This window comes from Primulina huaijiensis, chromosome 9 (assembly GCF_012295235.1).
Source record: "Primulina huaijiensis isolate GDHJ02 chromosome 9, ASM1229523v2, whole genome shotgun sequence".
Lineage (NCBI taxonomy): Eukaryota > Viridiplantae > Streptophyta > Magnoliopsida > Lamiales > Gesneriaceae > Primulina > Primulina huaijiensis.
In genome coordinates this window covers 3,668,680-3,686,359 of record NC_133314.1, presented here as the reverse complement: position 1 = coordinate 3,686,359, position 17,680 = coordinate 3,668,680, and the positions used below count along the sequence as shown (strand labels likewise).

At 38.3% G+C, this 17,680-nt stretch overlaps 1 protein-coding gene across 1 annotated transcript in view; it reads left to right on the top strand.

Annotated features, from left to right (window-relative positions):
* The first annotated feature begins 525 nt into the window (after positions 1-525).
* The window catches only part of LOC140985208 (callose synthase 1-like), a 54,081-nt gene continuing 36,926 nt past the window's right edge, over positions 526-17,680 (top strand). The window contains exons 1-9 of the mRNA XM_073452985.1: positions 526-712; positions 11,146-11,246; positions 15,056-15,177; positions 15,251-15,344; positions 15,541-15,651; positions 15,733-15,849; positions 16,373-16,462; positions 16,552-16,643; positions 16,816-16,942. Coding sequence (XP_073309086.1) covers positions 526-712; positions 11,146-11,246; positions 15,056-15,177; positions 15,251-15,344; positions 15,541-15,651; positions 15,733-15,849; positions 16,373-16,462; positions 16,552-16,643; positions 16,816-16,942 — 1,041 coding nt within the window. The remainder of the gene's footprint in view (positions 713-11,145; positions 11,247-15,055; positions 15,178-15,250; positions 15,345-15,540; positions 15,652-15,732; positions 15,850-16,372; positions 16,463-16,551; positions 16,644-16,815; positions 16,943-17,680) is intronic.

Genomic DNA, 17,680 nt, shown 5'->3' with positions numbered 1-17,680 from the left:
GGCATCATATGCTTTAACATGTTGTCGGCCCTCCTAATTCAAGATCTAGACTTCATCACTGGTTTTTAAATGTATTTTTTTTAGATAATTTGGTGTCCATGATCACTTGTTACTCTAAACGCTTATAAATAATAAACTAATTAGTAAAGTTATGTAGCAGTTCTTTTTGATGACAACTCAATTGGATCTTGGGTTTGTGTTATATTGATTGCATGATAGGGGAAGGAAAAAGGACAGCAGGATAGAAGGAAATATTGGTGAAAAAGTCTAGATATAGGGTTTAGAAACCAGGTTAAATTTAAAATAGTCCCAGACCATTCACCCTAACCTGAAATCTGAATTTGGAATCATTTTATATTTTGCCTTGAAAATAAATATCTTATTGTAAATATGCTGTAAGTAATAACTTAATTAATTCAGAAGATGTTCCTTTAAAGGAAATCTGAGTTCTTACAACTTTTTGTAATAATTTTTGACAGGTAAACTAAAGTAAATCAAGTTGTGTTTGGAAAGCTTAAAGCTAAAATGGCTTACCAGAGAAGGGGGTCCGATTCGCAGCCACCGAGGCGGATTCTGCGGACTCAGACCGTTGGTAATTTGGGGGAGACAATGATGGATAGTGAGGTGGTGCCATCATCTCTTGTTGAGATTGCACCAATTCTTCGTGTTGCCAATGAGGTTGAGCCCATAAATCCCAGGGTTGCTTATCTTTGTAAGTCTCAAAATACATTACATCTCTTCATATGGATATATTCTTGTAACCCTGAAGAGCGGTTTTTCTTTCTTTTATCATTGTTATAATTATCATCTTGCTTCCAATGTTATTTACAGCATCACTCTTTTTTTTTTGCTTTTACATATATCATCTCGCAGGCTTGAATCATTTTGCTTATTATGAATTTATGATGGAATGAGTTTCAAATTTTAAGCTGGGGTAGCTATGTGAAATTCTATGCCGTGGAAGGGAAAGAGAATGAAATTCTTTGTTGATCTGTGCACTAACTAAATTCGCAGACGACCCTAGTTTTAACTTACAAGAGATGGAAACAGTTAAAAAATCAGATCCCTTTAAGCAAGAGAAGTATTCAGTTTCCTTCAACCAAGGGATTTTCCTTTGTAGCCTAATTTATAGTTGTACACTAAATCAGCCCACAAATCAAGAAAAAATCACATCTTTCCACACTCCTCGTCAAGCTGATTAATATGCATATTCCGTTCTCCACTTGCCAATAGTCTCCTAAAAGATTGTATTTTGTTCAGCTCGTTTGCATGAACATCTGCTAATTGGCCTCTTGTGGGAACACGAGGCGTAAAAAAATCAGTCCACTATCCAGCTTTTCTTGGATGAAGTCTCTATCTATCTCAATGTTTTTCGCAGATCGTGTTGCATTAGGTTATTTGAGATGTTGCTGGCTGATTTATTGTTACAGTCAGTCTCACAGGTCCACTCCATTTAACCTTAGATCTTCTAGGGCATCTTCACCAATTAAAACTAGCATACTCCTTGTGCACTAGCCCTGTACACGCTTCCACACTTGAATGGGCTGCTGCATTTTATTTCTTGTTCCACCACATTATTAGGTTATCATGAGGAAGATACAATAGCTCAAGGTTTATCTTTGTTCTACAGGAGATCCGGTATAGTCTGCATCAATGTAAGTTTCAAAATTTAGTTCAGAATACCTCTTATGCATTATACCCTTTCCTGTGTGAGACTTCAAGCAACTAAATAATTTGTGGACTGCCTGTAGATGAATCTCCTTGGGATCATTCATGAATAAACTGATGACACTAACAGAGTATGCTATGGCCTGCCATGTGCGGGCAAGGTCGATGAACTTTCCAACTAGTCTTTGGTACATTTCTTCGTTTGCTGCTTGGTCTTCAATTACCTCTCCAAGTCATTGCTTCAATTCAGTTGGAGTTGTGACTGGTTTGCTTGTTGTCATGCTGATATCTTTTTGGTGATCCATGATGAATTTCCAATGATAAAGTGGTTTGGAGTGAGCTACTTCAGTTCCCATAAAGTTTTTTTTGGATCGAAAACTATGATGTTATTATAATAATAGAGAAGGTTGCAAGAAAAGCGGATGAGCAATCCTCAAAACACCTCACAATTTAGGGAAAAAACACGACAACTACACTATCGTGGGGAGCAAATAAATTCCAACCCCTAACTAGATCTGAGATAAGCATGTGATTAAACTCTGACATCTTTGTCGTCCAAGTCACAACTCTGAATTTGATCTTCTCCCAAACGTCGTCCGTAGACTCCGATGTGTCTGTGAATATTCTATTGTTGTGCTCCAACCAAATTGACCAAAAAATGCAATGAACTACGGAGTACAGAAAGCTCCTAATTCTTTTCCCGGTAAAGAATCCTGGCTCCATGAGAAACAAGTACCGTGCCTTTCTTGGAAAAGTCCATTCAAAACCCAAATCTTGCAGAACTTTGATCCAAATTCTACTCGTAAAAGAACAATGCAACAATAAATGGTCTTGATTCTCCTCTTGTTTCCGACATAAGCTACACTGTTGTGGGCATAAGGCATAGCCAGGCCACCGTTTTTGCAGCACATCATAAGTCGGCAAATTTCCCAAAGCCACGATCCACGAGAAAACTTGAACCTTATGCTGGATAGGTATTTTCCATATGCTAGAGTAGTACATGACTAAAGGAAAATTGGAAACCGGAAAGAAAGAGGCGTAGAAAAAACTAACAGAAAAAATATCGGAAGAATCCCGGCCCCAACCAAACCCGAATATCCTCCGTGACCAAACTCAACCTAACTGAATCTAAAACCCTTAAAAGAGTGTTGAACTCACCCAATTCGACCTCATTTAACGCCCTTCTCCCTTTGAGCACCGCCTTAACCAACTGATGACAAGCCGGGTAAGAACGAGAAATAGATTTCCAAGGACTTCTAAATGTCGAGTTCCTGGCCAGCCCCACATCCCTCCCATTATCTTGAAGACCATAAATGCTCTCGATAACTTTTTTCCACAAAGAATTCCTTTCCACTGAGCATTTCCACCCACCATTTCCCTAAAAGCGCCTTATTCCTCAAACGAATATTACCCAGCCCAGACCTTTCCTGTCAACAACTTATCCATAGCGATGGATATTTTAATCCACCATCTGATTTGAAGCCACTAGGCACAATGGTAGTCTGCTTCTTGCCCTACTTGTTGTATTTGGACAGCTCTAGAAATCTTCCACGATTGTTAGCAAAATCTGGGTTGTGAAGACTGCATTCCTTCCTCTGAACCGATGAAATTTCGAACCTGAGTGTGGTGAGTCAATGTAGTCCTTAATCCTAAGGCTGATCCAGCATGCCTCCTCGCAGTCGAAATCCATCATGTAGCTAGATTTCTTGGTTTTTTCGGACCACCATATCGATCGACCATCAGTCCCCCTCCTCAGCGTGAAAATTTTAAATTCAATCTTGATCTTTTTGTCCCAATATGCTGACGTGGATTCAGGTAATCCATACCAATGGTTCCTGATGTTGTTCGCATACATAGCAGTACCGAAGAATGAAAGCTAAAATGCCTTAATCCCCGAAAGAAATCTTGACAGATCCGGAACGAAGCTGGCGAGCTCTGGCTAAAACGATTACATAGAAGAATAAAGAAGATGAAAGGTACTAGCCGGCGACCGGCGACCGATCGAAAGTGACGACCGATTATTAGTCGCGGTCGACGGAGAAGGAGGGTCGAAGGGAAGGGATTGGAAAATGGTTACATTTTGTTTGTTACTTCTCCACGTGACAAGATTTCCTCCGAGGATTGTGCAAAACCCTGTGGAGTCATTAATTGATCCAGCACAATCCACATCTGTGTAAGTTTCAAGTACCATCTTGTCATATTTTTTTACACAAAATACATTTTCCTGGTTTCTCTTTTAGGTATTGAAGTACCTGTAAACTATATGTTAGTGCGTTTCCTTTGGGTCATGCATGAATTGGCTTATTACATTTACAACATATGCTATGTCTGATATTGTGTGAGAGATAAATGAGTCTTCCACAAGCGTTGATACATCTCTTTATTCTCCGTTCTGTCCTCCCCTGCTTCTCCAAGCTTATGATTGAGTTCTATAGGTGTGCTCATTGGTTTACAAGCCAATTTTCCTGTTTCTCAGAGAAAATCAGTGATATATTTCTGTTGGGTTATAAATATCCCTTGTTTCGAATATGCTACTTCTATGTCAAAGAAGCACTTCATCTTTGTTTAAGGCCTTGTTTCTCTTTCTCATCATCCTCTGTAATAATAATGTCATCAATATGAATAAGCAAAATAGTGACTAACCCAACATTCAAATGTTTAATGAACATAGTATGGTCTCTCTGACTTTGTTTGTATCCCGTGGATTGCGTTACTCTTGTAAAACTTCCGAACCACGCCCGGCGGGATTGCTTGAGGCCATATAGGGCCTTTTTCAGTCTACATTCCTGTATCTTTCTTACATTTTCCATATCCCAGTGGAATGTTGATATAAATCTATTCCTCAATAGTTCCATGTAAGAATGCATTTTTTTACATCAAACTGCTGCAATAACCATCCATAATTTGCTACCAAAGATACTAGAACTCTAAATGTGTTCATTTTAGCAACCCGAGCAAATGTTTCTTGATAGCCCCACCCATATGTCTGTGTATAACCCTTAGCTACTAGCCCTCGCCTTATAGCTTTCCAATGTGCCATTTGATTTATATTTCACTGTATATATCCATTTACACCCTATTAACGTCTTTCCCGAAGGTAAATCGATAATCTCTTAAGTGTTATTTTTCTCCAAACTTCCATTTTCACATTCATGGCTTGTTTCCATTTTTCATTAGACTGCTTCAGGTAGTGTGGAATGGATATTTATGATGTTCAAACTTACTAAGAAGCTTTTATATGATGGTGAAAATCGTCAAATTTTACGACATGGGACATTGAGTAGCGTGGTGTTTTGTTCAATCTCTGGTTCCTTTGTGAAGGGCAGTAGGAATGTCCATGCTATGGTCATCTACTAAGTGAGATGTGTGTTCATTGTGTGCAATGAGATTTTCGATTATTACTTCAGGTTTAGAGCTCAGTGTGAACTCTTGGGCTTGCACAAGTTCAGGGACCGAGGGAGCTTTCCTCCTTGAATGTCTGACCAAACAATCTCGTATTAGTTTGAGTCGGGATCATTTCATGATTTGGGACTGATTGAGAACTTGGTATATGATCAAGGGTTTGAACATTTTCTGGGACAAATTGTAGGCTTGGCAACTGAGGACTAGAGAAGTTAGGTAAGGTTGGAACCTCCTCATCTTCCAAACTTGGATGCTCCACTGAAGATGAGGGGTGGAGAAATAAGGTTTATTTTCATGGAATGTGACATCAGACGAAACAAACAGCTTCTTGGAAGGAGGATGGTAACATTTGTAGCCTTTTTTTGTTGATGAATAACCAACAAATAGGGGTTTCAAAAATTAACACGACCTGCCAATCCGACACGAAAAATATCAGGTTAGGGTTGGGGGTTTTAAAAGTCACTCATCAACCCGAACCCACCCTACCCATTTATATATATTTTTTCAAGGTTTGACTTGTACCAAAAAGGTGTAAAACAATGAAGTGGAGCTTGGAACTTGAAAGTTACTTTGTGGTGCCTGCGGACTTTTTTATATTGTATATATATTGATATTATAATTTTTCATCGTGTAATATTTATTTTGTATATTTGAATTTTCTAAACAATTGTTTCTTTTGTGGAGTAATTATTAGTTTACAAAATTAGATTCTTAAATTTAAATATTTAAACCCTTGACACATAATTATTATAGGCGATGATGTGTTATTATGTATTTAAATTAAATTTTATTATTTTTATTATGTGTTTTGAAGAATAAAATAATAATGTTGCATAGTTAAAAAATCAGACCGGGTTGGTTCGGGTTTGGTTTTAGGGTTGGTTCGGTTGAGAAATTTATTTTATACCCTTTCAACTTGAACCACCCAAATGGACACCTGTACCAACAAACACACACTTGAGATTTCTAGGATCCAACTTCCTACGATTATGACCATGAAAAGGAGGTCGTGAGCAATTGATTAGTGTGTAGATCAGGAAAGGAGGTCGTGAGCATCCCGAGAGCACTTTTTCGCCTAAGACTTTAAAGGGGAGCTGATTAATAAGATGTGTGTTGTTTGTTTTTTCACTCGCAAACTCACGATGTCAAGTTCCAATACGCGATGAATAGAGTATCGTTCCCACGAGGAGTGTGTTATTTAAAAATAATATCAAATGCTGTATTTAGAATAATCTCTTCATGAAAAGTTTGGATTATTTATTTAACAAGCAATTAAAATCAAGCACACCTAAATAATGAGAATTCGATGAGAGAGAGAATTTAGAGGTTCAACTTCACTTTATTTTCCGCTATGTTTAATTCTCGATGACATTTATATTCATGAATTCAATCCGTTAATTAGGCAAAAGAACTTAAATTATTTCTATTTCCTTTATCAAGTGATAAATAGAAATTACCATCTAATTTTGATTTTGATGTTGCTATCTAAAACCTGACATCAAATGATATATGTAAACGATTGTTCTTGCCTGGACTTCGATGGGGTTATTCGCCTTTCGAACTATATAAATTCGCATGACGTGTTTCCTACTATCTTCTAGATCCGTTCTCGAGTGATAGATTACAATTATTTTAACAATCAATCTATGGTCAGTCAATTGAGGACGTTAAAAATAGAAAGACACAAACAAATGAAGAGGAAGAGGAATTCAATCATATAAACAAAAAAGTCACACACATAGTTTCCAACCAAGCTATGTTGTTCCTCTATAATCGAAATTAGTTCAAAATGAAAAAGAAAGGAAAACAAATCATGTTTTTGTCAATCCAGAGATTAATCTAAGAATTGTAGAAGAAAAGAAGAAAAGAAACGAAGACGGAGAAACCGAATGCAGCATTCTTTGTCTTCGTACCCAAGTTCTTTTGCTTCCCAGTTCTTCCTCTCGGTCGTTTCTCACTTCTTCTGTATTTTCGTCTTATCTCTGATTTTTAGCTCGATCCCCTCACGGTGGCTAGGGTTATAACCCTTTTATAATCTAAAAAATCTGCAGTGTCCATGTTCTGTATGTCAGCTCGCGCGGCCGCGCAGGAAATGTGCGCGGGTGCACACTCCTATCTGTTCTCGGGACGTCCTGAACGTTCTTGGCAGCACGGCCGCACTTCAAATGGAGCGGGGTTGCTTGAACTTCTGCTCTGCTCTTCGATTTTTCTTGGCGCGCTGGCTTTTAGGTGTGGGGGTGCTTACTGTTCTGCCATGCACCTCTCTTTATCTCCTTCACGTCATCATTTCCCTTCCCATTTCACCTCTTCTTTGCCATAAAATGCGTATTTAACATTGGTCCCTGCAAACAACTCAAAACATTACCCAAAACGGTTAAAACTGCTTTGAAACAACATAAACACCAATTGAGACGATAATATAAGTGCAAATATTGCCCTTAACAATGTACAGCTGTTAAGACAACATCTCTCCAATGATACTTAGGCGTATGGTTCTGGAAAAAAATGCACGAGTGATACTGAGCAAGTTACCATTTTTTTCTTTCAGCAAGTCCACTTTGCTCGACTCTCATGGATATTGCCTTCTTTTTGAAAATAGGAGTGAAGAACTTGATTGAAATAATCTTTGGCATTATCAGACCCGAAACTTTTTATTTTTACCCCAAATCGGTTTTGAATCATGGCAGGAAACTTTGGAATGATAGAACACACATCAGATTTATGTTTGAGCAAGAATATCCAAAACATGCAACTATAATCATCAATAAAAGAAATGAACCAGCAAGATCCAGAAACATTTGGAATAGGAGATGGACCCAATCGTTGCCATGGATTAAATAAATAGGGCTTGAACATTCTTTTATTGCTTTGAGGAAAAAATACATGCTTGTGTTAATTTTAAGGTTAGTGGACAGTTTGGGGGACATGAAGCACTTGTTTTAAGGTAATGAATGGACTTAATTCGACATCACCTAACCTTGCTACTGTGATTAAAGAACCATCAGCTGTAGTAATTTTTCTAGTGCTAGGACAAGGGGTATACGAACAGAAAATTTGTGACGAGTGTGTCATGTGATCGGTGGCTCAAGAGCCTAAGATCCAAGAGTTGGCAAAAGGGCTTGTGGAAGCATTGAATACGATGGAAAAAGGAAACTTTTCGGACTGTGTCAATGAGTATGTACCTGGCGATTTCCCACGAGTGGTCAATAAAGCCCTTAACTGCTCAATTTCGTCGTCGAATTCCTTTGAAGATGGAGCATCCATGTGCTCAGTAGGCTGTTGGGCAGTCATATGGGCTTACCTCCTGTTCCTTGGCTGCTTTCCTTTATTTTGCCGTTATCCCTGTATGATATGATGGTTTGCCATGAATTTTCCATCATCAATCAAGAGTATGACCTGTTATGCGACATTTGGGACACCAAAATTCATTTTTAGAGCCTTGGGTCAGATTTCTAGTAGTAGTACCCTTTCCAGGATCTGGGAGATGTCCACTGTTCTAGTTAGTCGCCAATGCGGAGCTCTCCGCACTTTGTGGTTTAAGCATGAAACCACTCCTACTTTCTTCGGATCGAATGATGGCTATAACCTCATTCAAAGATAGAATTTGGTCCTTCCCAAGGATTTGAACGCGGGCTTGATCGAATTTGGGATTGAGTCCGACGAGGAAGTCATAGAACCGATCTTGTTCGATGTAAATTTTTAGGATTGTTTCATCTTCCGGGCACTTGGTCTCGAAGCATCGATAATTATCAATCTTTTGCCACAATTTTCAGAGTATTAGCATATACTCTGTTACAAATTTATTTTATTTCCTTGAGTAGTATAGCCTGTTTGTACTTTGATTTCATAGATTTGGGCAGCATCTCCCTTCTTGGAATATCTTTGGCGTATGCTGTACCAAATCTCCTTGGCAGTGGTGAGAAATATGCATGTATCGCTGATGTCGGACATCATAGATTTCCATAGCCAAACCATAATAAGAGAGTCTTCTTCATCCCAGACAACAAACTCGGGGTCTTTTTTGTTAGTCCCACTACCAAGTAGATGGCTAAGCTTTCCTTGCCCCTTCAATGTGGTCTGGGCTTGTTGGGATTATTTTAAATAATTTTTTCCATTTAGCCGAGAAGCATAATGGATTTGCTGTAAATCTCGAACAGATGGAAGGTTTTCAGGAATTTCGGCTTTTTCAGCCATCAGTAATCGCAAGAATAAGAAATCGAAGGACCTGCGACATCAGATTTAAACAGTGGACATGAAATCGCTTATCAGATCTGAATGGATAGAGTCTTATAGCTCTGATACCATGTTAAACGTACAGGAAGAAGATAACTACTGAAAATAAAGAGTGTAGTTATTATATCACTATAATTATTTACAATCACTAACACCTAAGTTTTTTTTTTTTTTTTATAAGAAACGATATCTTTATTAGTAATATTGTGTCAAATTACATTAGTGGACTAGTGATCCACTATATGGAGAAGTACACGACACGTTACATTTTAATGATAAACAAAAGCCCAATCTCGCAATATATCAAATATGAAGACATTCTTGAAATCTTCATGAGTGCCGATCCACATGGCCATTGATATCTTTATTTTTTCCCAACATTGTTTTCTTGTTTCTTCCTTGTTTTCAAAAATTCTTCAATTTCTTTCCAGCCATACAAACCAACAATGCACTGAACCACGACACGCCAATAAGTTCTTCCCCTGGTGCCTGTCAGCTGTCCTAGATCCATAGCAAATAAATCCCTTGTTAATTCCGGCATCACCCATATCAACTCAAGTTCTTTCAACGCCTTAGCCCACAAACCTCTCGTGAATGGACAATGGATGAGTATATGATCCTGACTCTCTGAGTCATTTCGACACAAAACACACCAACTTGGACAAATAGCAATTGAGGGCCACTTTATTTGCATCGTCTCCGAGGTCGGTAACTTACCCTGAGCAGCTATCCATGAGAATACCTGAATTTTTTTCGGGACCGGAACCTTACAAATTTGATTAAGCAGAGGAAAAAGTGGAAAGGTAGAACTTTGGAAAAAAGACTCGAAGAATGATTTGACCGTAAAAAACCTAGATGAATTAGACCCTCGCCACACTCGGAAATCATCTACCCCTTCAATCAACCTAACTCTCTCTATCACTCCTAATAACTCGGACAACTGAATGAGTTCATCATCTCTGACTGCCCTCCTAAAGTGAAAGTCCCAAGATGGAGTAGACAAGTCATTATTGAAAAAGACATAGTGAGGGATTGGCATATTATGAACTGTTGATAACTGAAATAAAGCAGGAAAAAGCTCTTTGAAAGAAGAATCCCCCAACCACCTATCTTCCCAAAATCTAATTTTAGTACCCCCTCTCACCTCTAATGACACACGCCGCTGAAACGTCGGGTAAATTCGGGAAATAAACTTCCAAGGGCACTTGAACGTGACATTTCTCGCCAAACCCGCATCCCACCCATTTTCTTGTAACCCGTATATGCTGACAATAATTTTCTTCCAAAGTGTTCCATCTTCGGCGCAAAATCTCCACCACCACTTCCCCATCATGGACTTGTTTCTCAATATGATATTCCCAACACCTAGCCCCCCCTTGTCCTTAGGTTTGCACACATGTTTCCACGCGACCAAGTGGCTATGAACATCTCCGTCCACTAACACCTAAGTTACAAACACTAAGATAATAAAAAAATAGAAACAGAATTGAGATCTCTTTAATTAAGGGACCTCCTAATTATCCTAATTTACAAATGCTACACAATTTCCTAAATCTCAAAGATATGATAAGATGTGATTTTATCCATGATCTTTGATTATATTTTATTATATTCAACAGATTTTTCTAAGTATCCTAATTTACAGCTGGACACAACCAGCCTCAAATCAAGAAAACAAATGATTCCTTTCCACATCGATCTTTCATAGTATTTGTTGTTTGAGTATTTTCTGAGCCGCACAATGTTATTATGTATTTGCCCAACTGATTTGTGAAGCATTCTTTTGATTGTTTACTGTTTTCTTTTAAATCCAACGTGTATTGATGTGTGCTTTGGAATCAGGTCGGTTCTATGCCTTTGAGAAAGCTCACCGCCTAGATCCAATTTCTAGTGGACGTGGAGTACGCCAATTTAAAACTGCACTCCTTCAACGCCTGGAAAGGGTATATCATATTTGAATGCAATTTGGTTTTTTACCTTTTGCGTGTCAAAAAGAGAAGGTTTATATTATTTCAATAAGTATTGGACCACTTAATTTCCTTGATTTTGATTCCAAATCTTGTACCATTACTTCTTGGAAGATTGTTTTCCCATCTAGAGTTAGAGGATCCTTATAGTTCGACGGCTGTTTGTTTGACGTGGATGAACTAAAATCTTGTCACACAAAATAAGTCATACATGGCTGTTAAATTATGAACAGATAAAAAAATAATGACTGGCTAAGAAATTTAATATGGACTCTGTTTTTTTCTTGGATGATCCCTGCCTTTAATTTACTCTTGAAAAACTACTTCAGAAAGTTGGTGCAAATCTAAGAACTGTTGGCTTCTGCTGAAATTGGTACGAGAAAATGATGATTGGGGTAATTAATAAAAAAGATGAAGCTATGAAATTCAAATACGCTGCAGACAGTTGATCTTGCTAAAAACGGGCTAGTTTTGAGTATCATGTGTAGGCCAAGTAGGTAAGGATCAGTTTTCATGCTTTAAGTTCCTTGACTCATTTCGGAGTAGTTGATCTTAAAGCTTATTGCAGTCTAGATACTCTGCAAGGAGCACACCATCCATGACTGTTTAAAAGATAGATTGATCTGTCTGGTATCTGTACCATGTAAAGACTCAGAATGACATGTCCCAGTGTTAGGGAGGCAAATTTGGGTATTGATGCAATCGGCTACAGATTGAATTCTATTTTTTTCCCCAAAAATTATGACCATATTTTTGGTGATATCTGGGAGAAGAATCACAGTTAGCGGAAATTCCCTTATTTGAATGGCTTAAAATGCATATTTAAGATTGCTGATAATTAGCTGAGAATGCCCAGTATCCTGCTTGACAGGTTATTTTGTTTTTTGGGCTCCTTTTTTTAACATGGGAAAGGTAACATAAGGCAAGGCTGGAGTCTTTATCTGTCTAGGTTTTGATGCTTGGTAGTTATAAGATGTTAGATTAATTTTTCCTAGTCAGATTTGTATTTAAGATTTTATTTTATTTATTCTATAATAGGAAAGGCATGATTAGTAGAATATTATTTAGGATTTTATTTTATTCTATAATAGGAAAATGTAGGATTAGTAGAATATTTTATTTAATGAGAGATTTGGTAATTATCTCTATGCATCTGTATAAATACCAAGTTTAAAGAATAAAATATTAATTCAGACAAATTCACAAAATTCACATGGTATCAGAGCGATAATCGATCCGATACTTTAACCCTACGATCTCCTTTTCTTCTTTTCCGATTGCTCTTCTATTATGAGCAACCCGGAATTCCTTTTTGGAAGCTTTATGGCTGATTCATCTTCCCCGAGCACTCCAATTGATTGCGAATCTACCACAAAACCCACTGGTGGAGGCCACTCTTCCACCAATCTTAACCAAAATGAAATTTCCACCAATTTTTCTGCAGTGGTCCCAATCGGTCCCCTTGTTCATCAAAGGACGAGGAAAAATTGGCCACCTCAATGGTACAACGACTGAACCTGCCAAAACCGACCCGTCCTACCTTATCTCTCACGGAATTCTTCATCACAGCTCTTGTACCGACACCCCCAACAAAATGGTGTCGGAGAGAGGAAAAATCGCCATTTGCTTGAGATTGCACGCTCCCTCGTGTTCCAATCTAAAGTTCCTACTCGCTTTTGGAACGATGCCGTGTTAACCGCTGCCTATTTGATTAATCGGCTACCATCCAAAGTCCTTAGCTTTAAAACTCCTTTTACATTGTTTCACTCCTACTTTCCGCAGAACCGCTCTTTTACCTCCGTCGACCCTAAAGTTTTCGGTTGTACTGCCTTTGTCCACAATACATCCCCCACTCGCTCCAAGTTCGATCCAAGAGCAATAAAATGCATTTTTTTGAGTTATGCTCCTACGCAAAAGGGCTATCGATGTTATAATCTCATCACTAACAAATCTTTTGTTAGCATGGATGTTTCGTTCTTTGAAAACATTCCTTACTACGACTCGGTTACATCTCAGGGTGAGTGTGACCTTCCCGACCCTATTCCCATACCATTACCCACTCCCTTCGTAACTCAACCTTCTTTGGTGTCGACCCTGCCCTCTGACCAGGCCCCGGATTCGGCCTCTCCCCCTACTCCGGACCCTATTATTCTTCTTAACTCACCTGCTCTGCCTCCGGTTCTTCAGGTCTGTTCCCGGCGCCGCCCTCCTGCCATGACTTCAAGTCATGCCACTCCTCTACCACTGCCTGATTCCACTTCGACCGATGATCCAGGTAATACATCCTCTCCCTTACCTAACCCAGTCTTTACTGATTTGGATGTTCCGATTACTCTGCGAAAACCGACACGGGCTGGTACCAAGACACCTTTATATCCCATGAATAATTTTATTTCCTTTGCTAACCTTTCCACTTCCTATCGAGCCTTTGCCTCTGCTATACAGACTACCCATGTCCCTTCCTCTATCGATGAGGCCATGGAGGATCCGAAATGGAAAGAGGCTGTTATGTCGGAGATGGATGCCTTGACTACTAATAATACGTGGGAGGTGGGCGTGTTACCCGCGGGGAAGCGTGCGGTTGGCTGCCGCTGGATATTTACAATCAAGTATAATTCCGACGGTTCCATAGAGCGCTTCAAGGCTCGGTTAGTTGCCAAAGGTTATACCCAAACTTATGGGGTGGATTACGAAGAGACCTTTGCCCCGGTGGCTAAGCTTAATATTGTCCGTGTTCTACTCTCCTACATTGCAAACCTGTTACTGTTCCAATGGATCCTAATGAGAAATTGTGCGACGTTCCTAACGCTGTTCCTGTTGACAAAACTCGGTACCGACATTTGGTAGGCCGCCTCATTTACCTTGCACATACTCGCCCCGATATTGCTCACGCCGTGAATGTAGTCAGTCAATTCATGCATGACCCTTATGAACACCATCTTCAGGCTGTTTTTTGCATTTTCCATTACCTTAAGGGTACTCTGGGTTCGGGCCTTCTTTTTCGCAAGAATTCCTCTCGGAATGTGTCGGCCTATACTGATGCGGACTGGGCAGGTTCGGTTCATGATCGCCGCTCCACGTCGGGTTACTGCACTTTTGTTTGGGGAAATTTGGTCACCTGGAAGAGTAAGAAACAATCTGTTGTTGCCCGAAGTAGCGCGGAGGCAGAATATCGAGCTATGGCTAACAATGTGTGTGAACTATTGTGGCTACAGATTCTACTTCGGGAGCTGCATATGTCCTTCACTACTCCTCTCCGGTTATTCTGTGATAATAAGGCTGCTATCAGCATTGCTCATAATCCAGTTCAACATGACCGGACTAAAAATATCGAGATTGACCGTCATTTTATCAAAGAAAAGATTGACACCGGGGAAATTTGCGTTCCGTACATCCCGTCCGATGGTCAACTTGCTGACATTTTTGCGAAGAATCTTCATCGACCTCAGTTTGACTATTTTAAATCCAAGTTGCGCATGATCGACATCTATACGTCAACTTGAGGGGGAGTCTTAGATTAATTTTTCCTAGTCAGATTTGTATTTAGGATTTTATTCTATTTATTCTATAATAGGAAAGGTAGGATTAGTAGAATATTATTTAGGATTTTATTTTATTCTATAATAGGAAAAGGTAGGATTAGTAGAATATTTTATTTAATGAGAGATTTGGTAATTCTCTCTATGCATCTGTATAAATTCCAAGTTTTAGGAATAAAATATTCATTCAGCCAAATTCACAAAATTCACATAAGAAAATTCTGATATTTGGTAATTATTCTGTAGGAAAATGATACGACATTGAAGGCAAGGAAAGGAAGTGATGCACGTGAAATGAAGAGTTTTTATCAGCATTACTACAGGAAGTACATCGAGGCTTTGCAGAATGCGGCTGATAAAGCGGATCGGTAAAGTGCTCCAAAATATTTAATTTCAATTATTTATCCAACATATTTTAAATAATCTTTACTCTTGATTCAGTGCTCGGCTCACAAAAGCTTATCAAACAGCTGCAGTGCTGTTTGATGTCTTAAAGGCAGTGAATTTAACAGAATCTGTTGAAGTAGATGATGAGGTAATGTTTCGCTATTCTGTCAAACAACTTATGATTCTTCTACTTTTTTGTATCGAGCCATAGATTTTCTGCTTCTGTTGTTGATAATAATCTTTTCCGTTCTTGTTCCTTTTATGGACATGTCATCGCTGATCGTATATCTTAAATTGCCAGAACTACATGTTAACCTCCCGATTTATTTCCATTCTACAAATAGATTTTAGAAAAACACACCAAGGTCACTGAGAAGACTCAGATATATGTTCCATACAATATACTTCCTCTTGATCCTGAAAGTTCACATCAAGCGATCATGAGATACCCTGAGGTGGGACTTCATTTTCTCGGGAGATCATATTTTCTAACATCATTTTTTTTTCTGGAATTTAGTTGCTTTTCTCTTTGACAGATACAAGCATCTGTTGCTGCACTTCGTAATACAAGAGGTCTTCCAAGGCCAAAGGGACTGAATAAGAAAGTGGACGAAGATATTTTAGACTGGCTTCAGGCGATGTTTGGTTTTCAGGTACTGAAATGTGCTGTATCATGTTTATTTCCATACTTATGACCTAGATACGGGATACAATGAGGCACACACATGGCAAACTTCAATTCTCAAGAATTCCACTCACAATTTGTCAAGGATACATATCTGAAATAGAAACTAATGAATGCATTAATCGAAATTATGCATCCACTGAAAAAAATTTAAAATTTTCTTGCAAAAATTTTCGTTTCTGTAACAAGAATTGGCAGTCTTGTCAAATCCTATAATATGTATTTGGAGCTTTATAAATATTAACTTGTTATAAGTGTTTTTTTTATAGTTCTTAGCAGTAAATTGCAATATGGAAGTGGCTAGGATGTGTTGACACATACTATTTACATTTCACTTTTATGAAGCATCTTCCTATGTGTCATTGAATAGTTTTGATGGAGAATTGGGATCTCAAAGTTTTGCTTTACTTGTTCTGATGAAGCCACATATTTGGCAAATCCTCATAAACTGTTTTCATACGGTTATGTTCTTCATGTTGTCTTGAGTGCAGAAAGATAATGTGGCAAACCAGAGGGAACACTTGATTTTATTGCTAGCAAATGTGCACATTAGACAACCAAATCCTGATCAGCAGCCGAAAGTATTTTGCTTTCCTTTTCATTGTACTCTCATTTTAATGCATATGAGATCTACTTTGTAACAGAGTTATCTTGTATTGATGTCTTTTAGCTGGATGATCGTGCACTCACTGAAGTTATGAAAAAACTTTTCAAGAACTACAAGAAGTGGTGCAAGTATCTTGGTCGCAAGAGTAGCTTATGGTGAGTGAAATATTGTGTTTATGTTCAATTTATGACCAGAATCTTTGTGGTGTTGTAAATACTGTACATATTCTGGGGAGGAAAGGGTTTAAAAGGTTGTTCTAACATTTCTCTTGCATCTGTCTCTAGTTATGTTAGCTACTTTTTAACTTATACCAATTTCTTTCAATAGGCTGCCAACCATCCAACAAGAAGTTCAACAACGGAAATTATTGTATATGGGCCTATATCTTCTTATTTGGGGAGAAGCGGCAAATTTGAGATTTATGCCTGAATGCCTCTGCTATATATATCATCATGTATGTATTTATGCGTTTTATACTTTCTTCCTCCAAAGATGTTTATGTCATTTGGTCCTCTGATATCATCTTAGTTTTCAGATCTGGCTCCATAATCCTCTCATAATTTACTGGCAACTGTCCTTTTGTTTTAATGTTTGTGCAGATACTTTTTGATATCTTCCATTGTGTAGAAACCGTTTGCAAAATAATATAAATAATTCCATGCAAGCTTGCACATATAGAATTAATTACATACATTATCCCAGTGAAATCATGAGATCGTTAAAAATCTTCCATGAAAAAGATCTATTAACTCCTCTTGTTTTCTTGAGCACACACATCCCATGTTTTCAAATCTTTAGCGCGCACATCCTTGTCAGTACATGTTTTCAAGGTACACATGCTCAAGATTTGATAAAATGGGGAGTTAACAGTCACGAGAGGTTTTTAGCAATCTCAAGATTTCACTTGGGTAATATATGTAATTAACCCACACAAATATCAATCCTAGGACTCCTAATCCCCAGCTCTGCAAGCAAGGATGGTTTTTATTACATTAGGAAGAGTTTTCCCTTTTCTACTTGTAGTGTAATATGTCCTCTAAGCTTGACATATTCTTCTTACTTTTAGGACTATAATATGAGTGCGGAAGGGAAGGAAATGATTATGAGAGAAAATTGTTTATCCGTAGATTCTGTTAGTTTTCGTGGGCCATTTTCATTGCAACATTTCCTTAATCCTATCTGGGCGACTTAA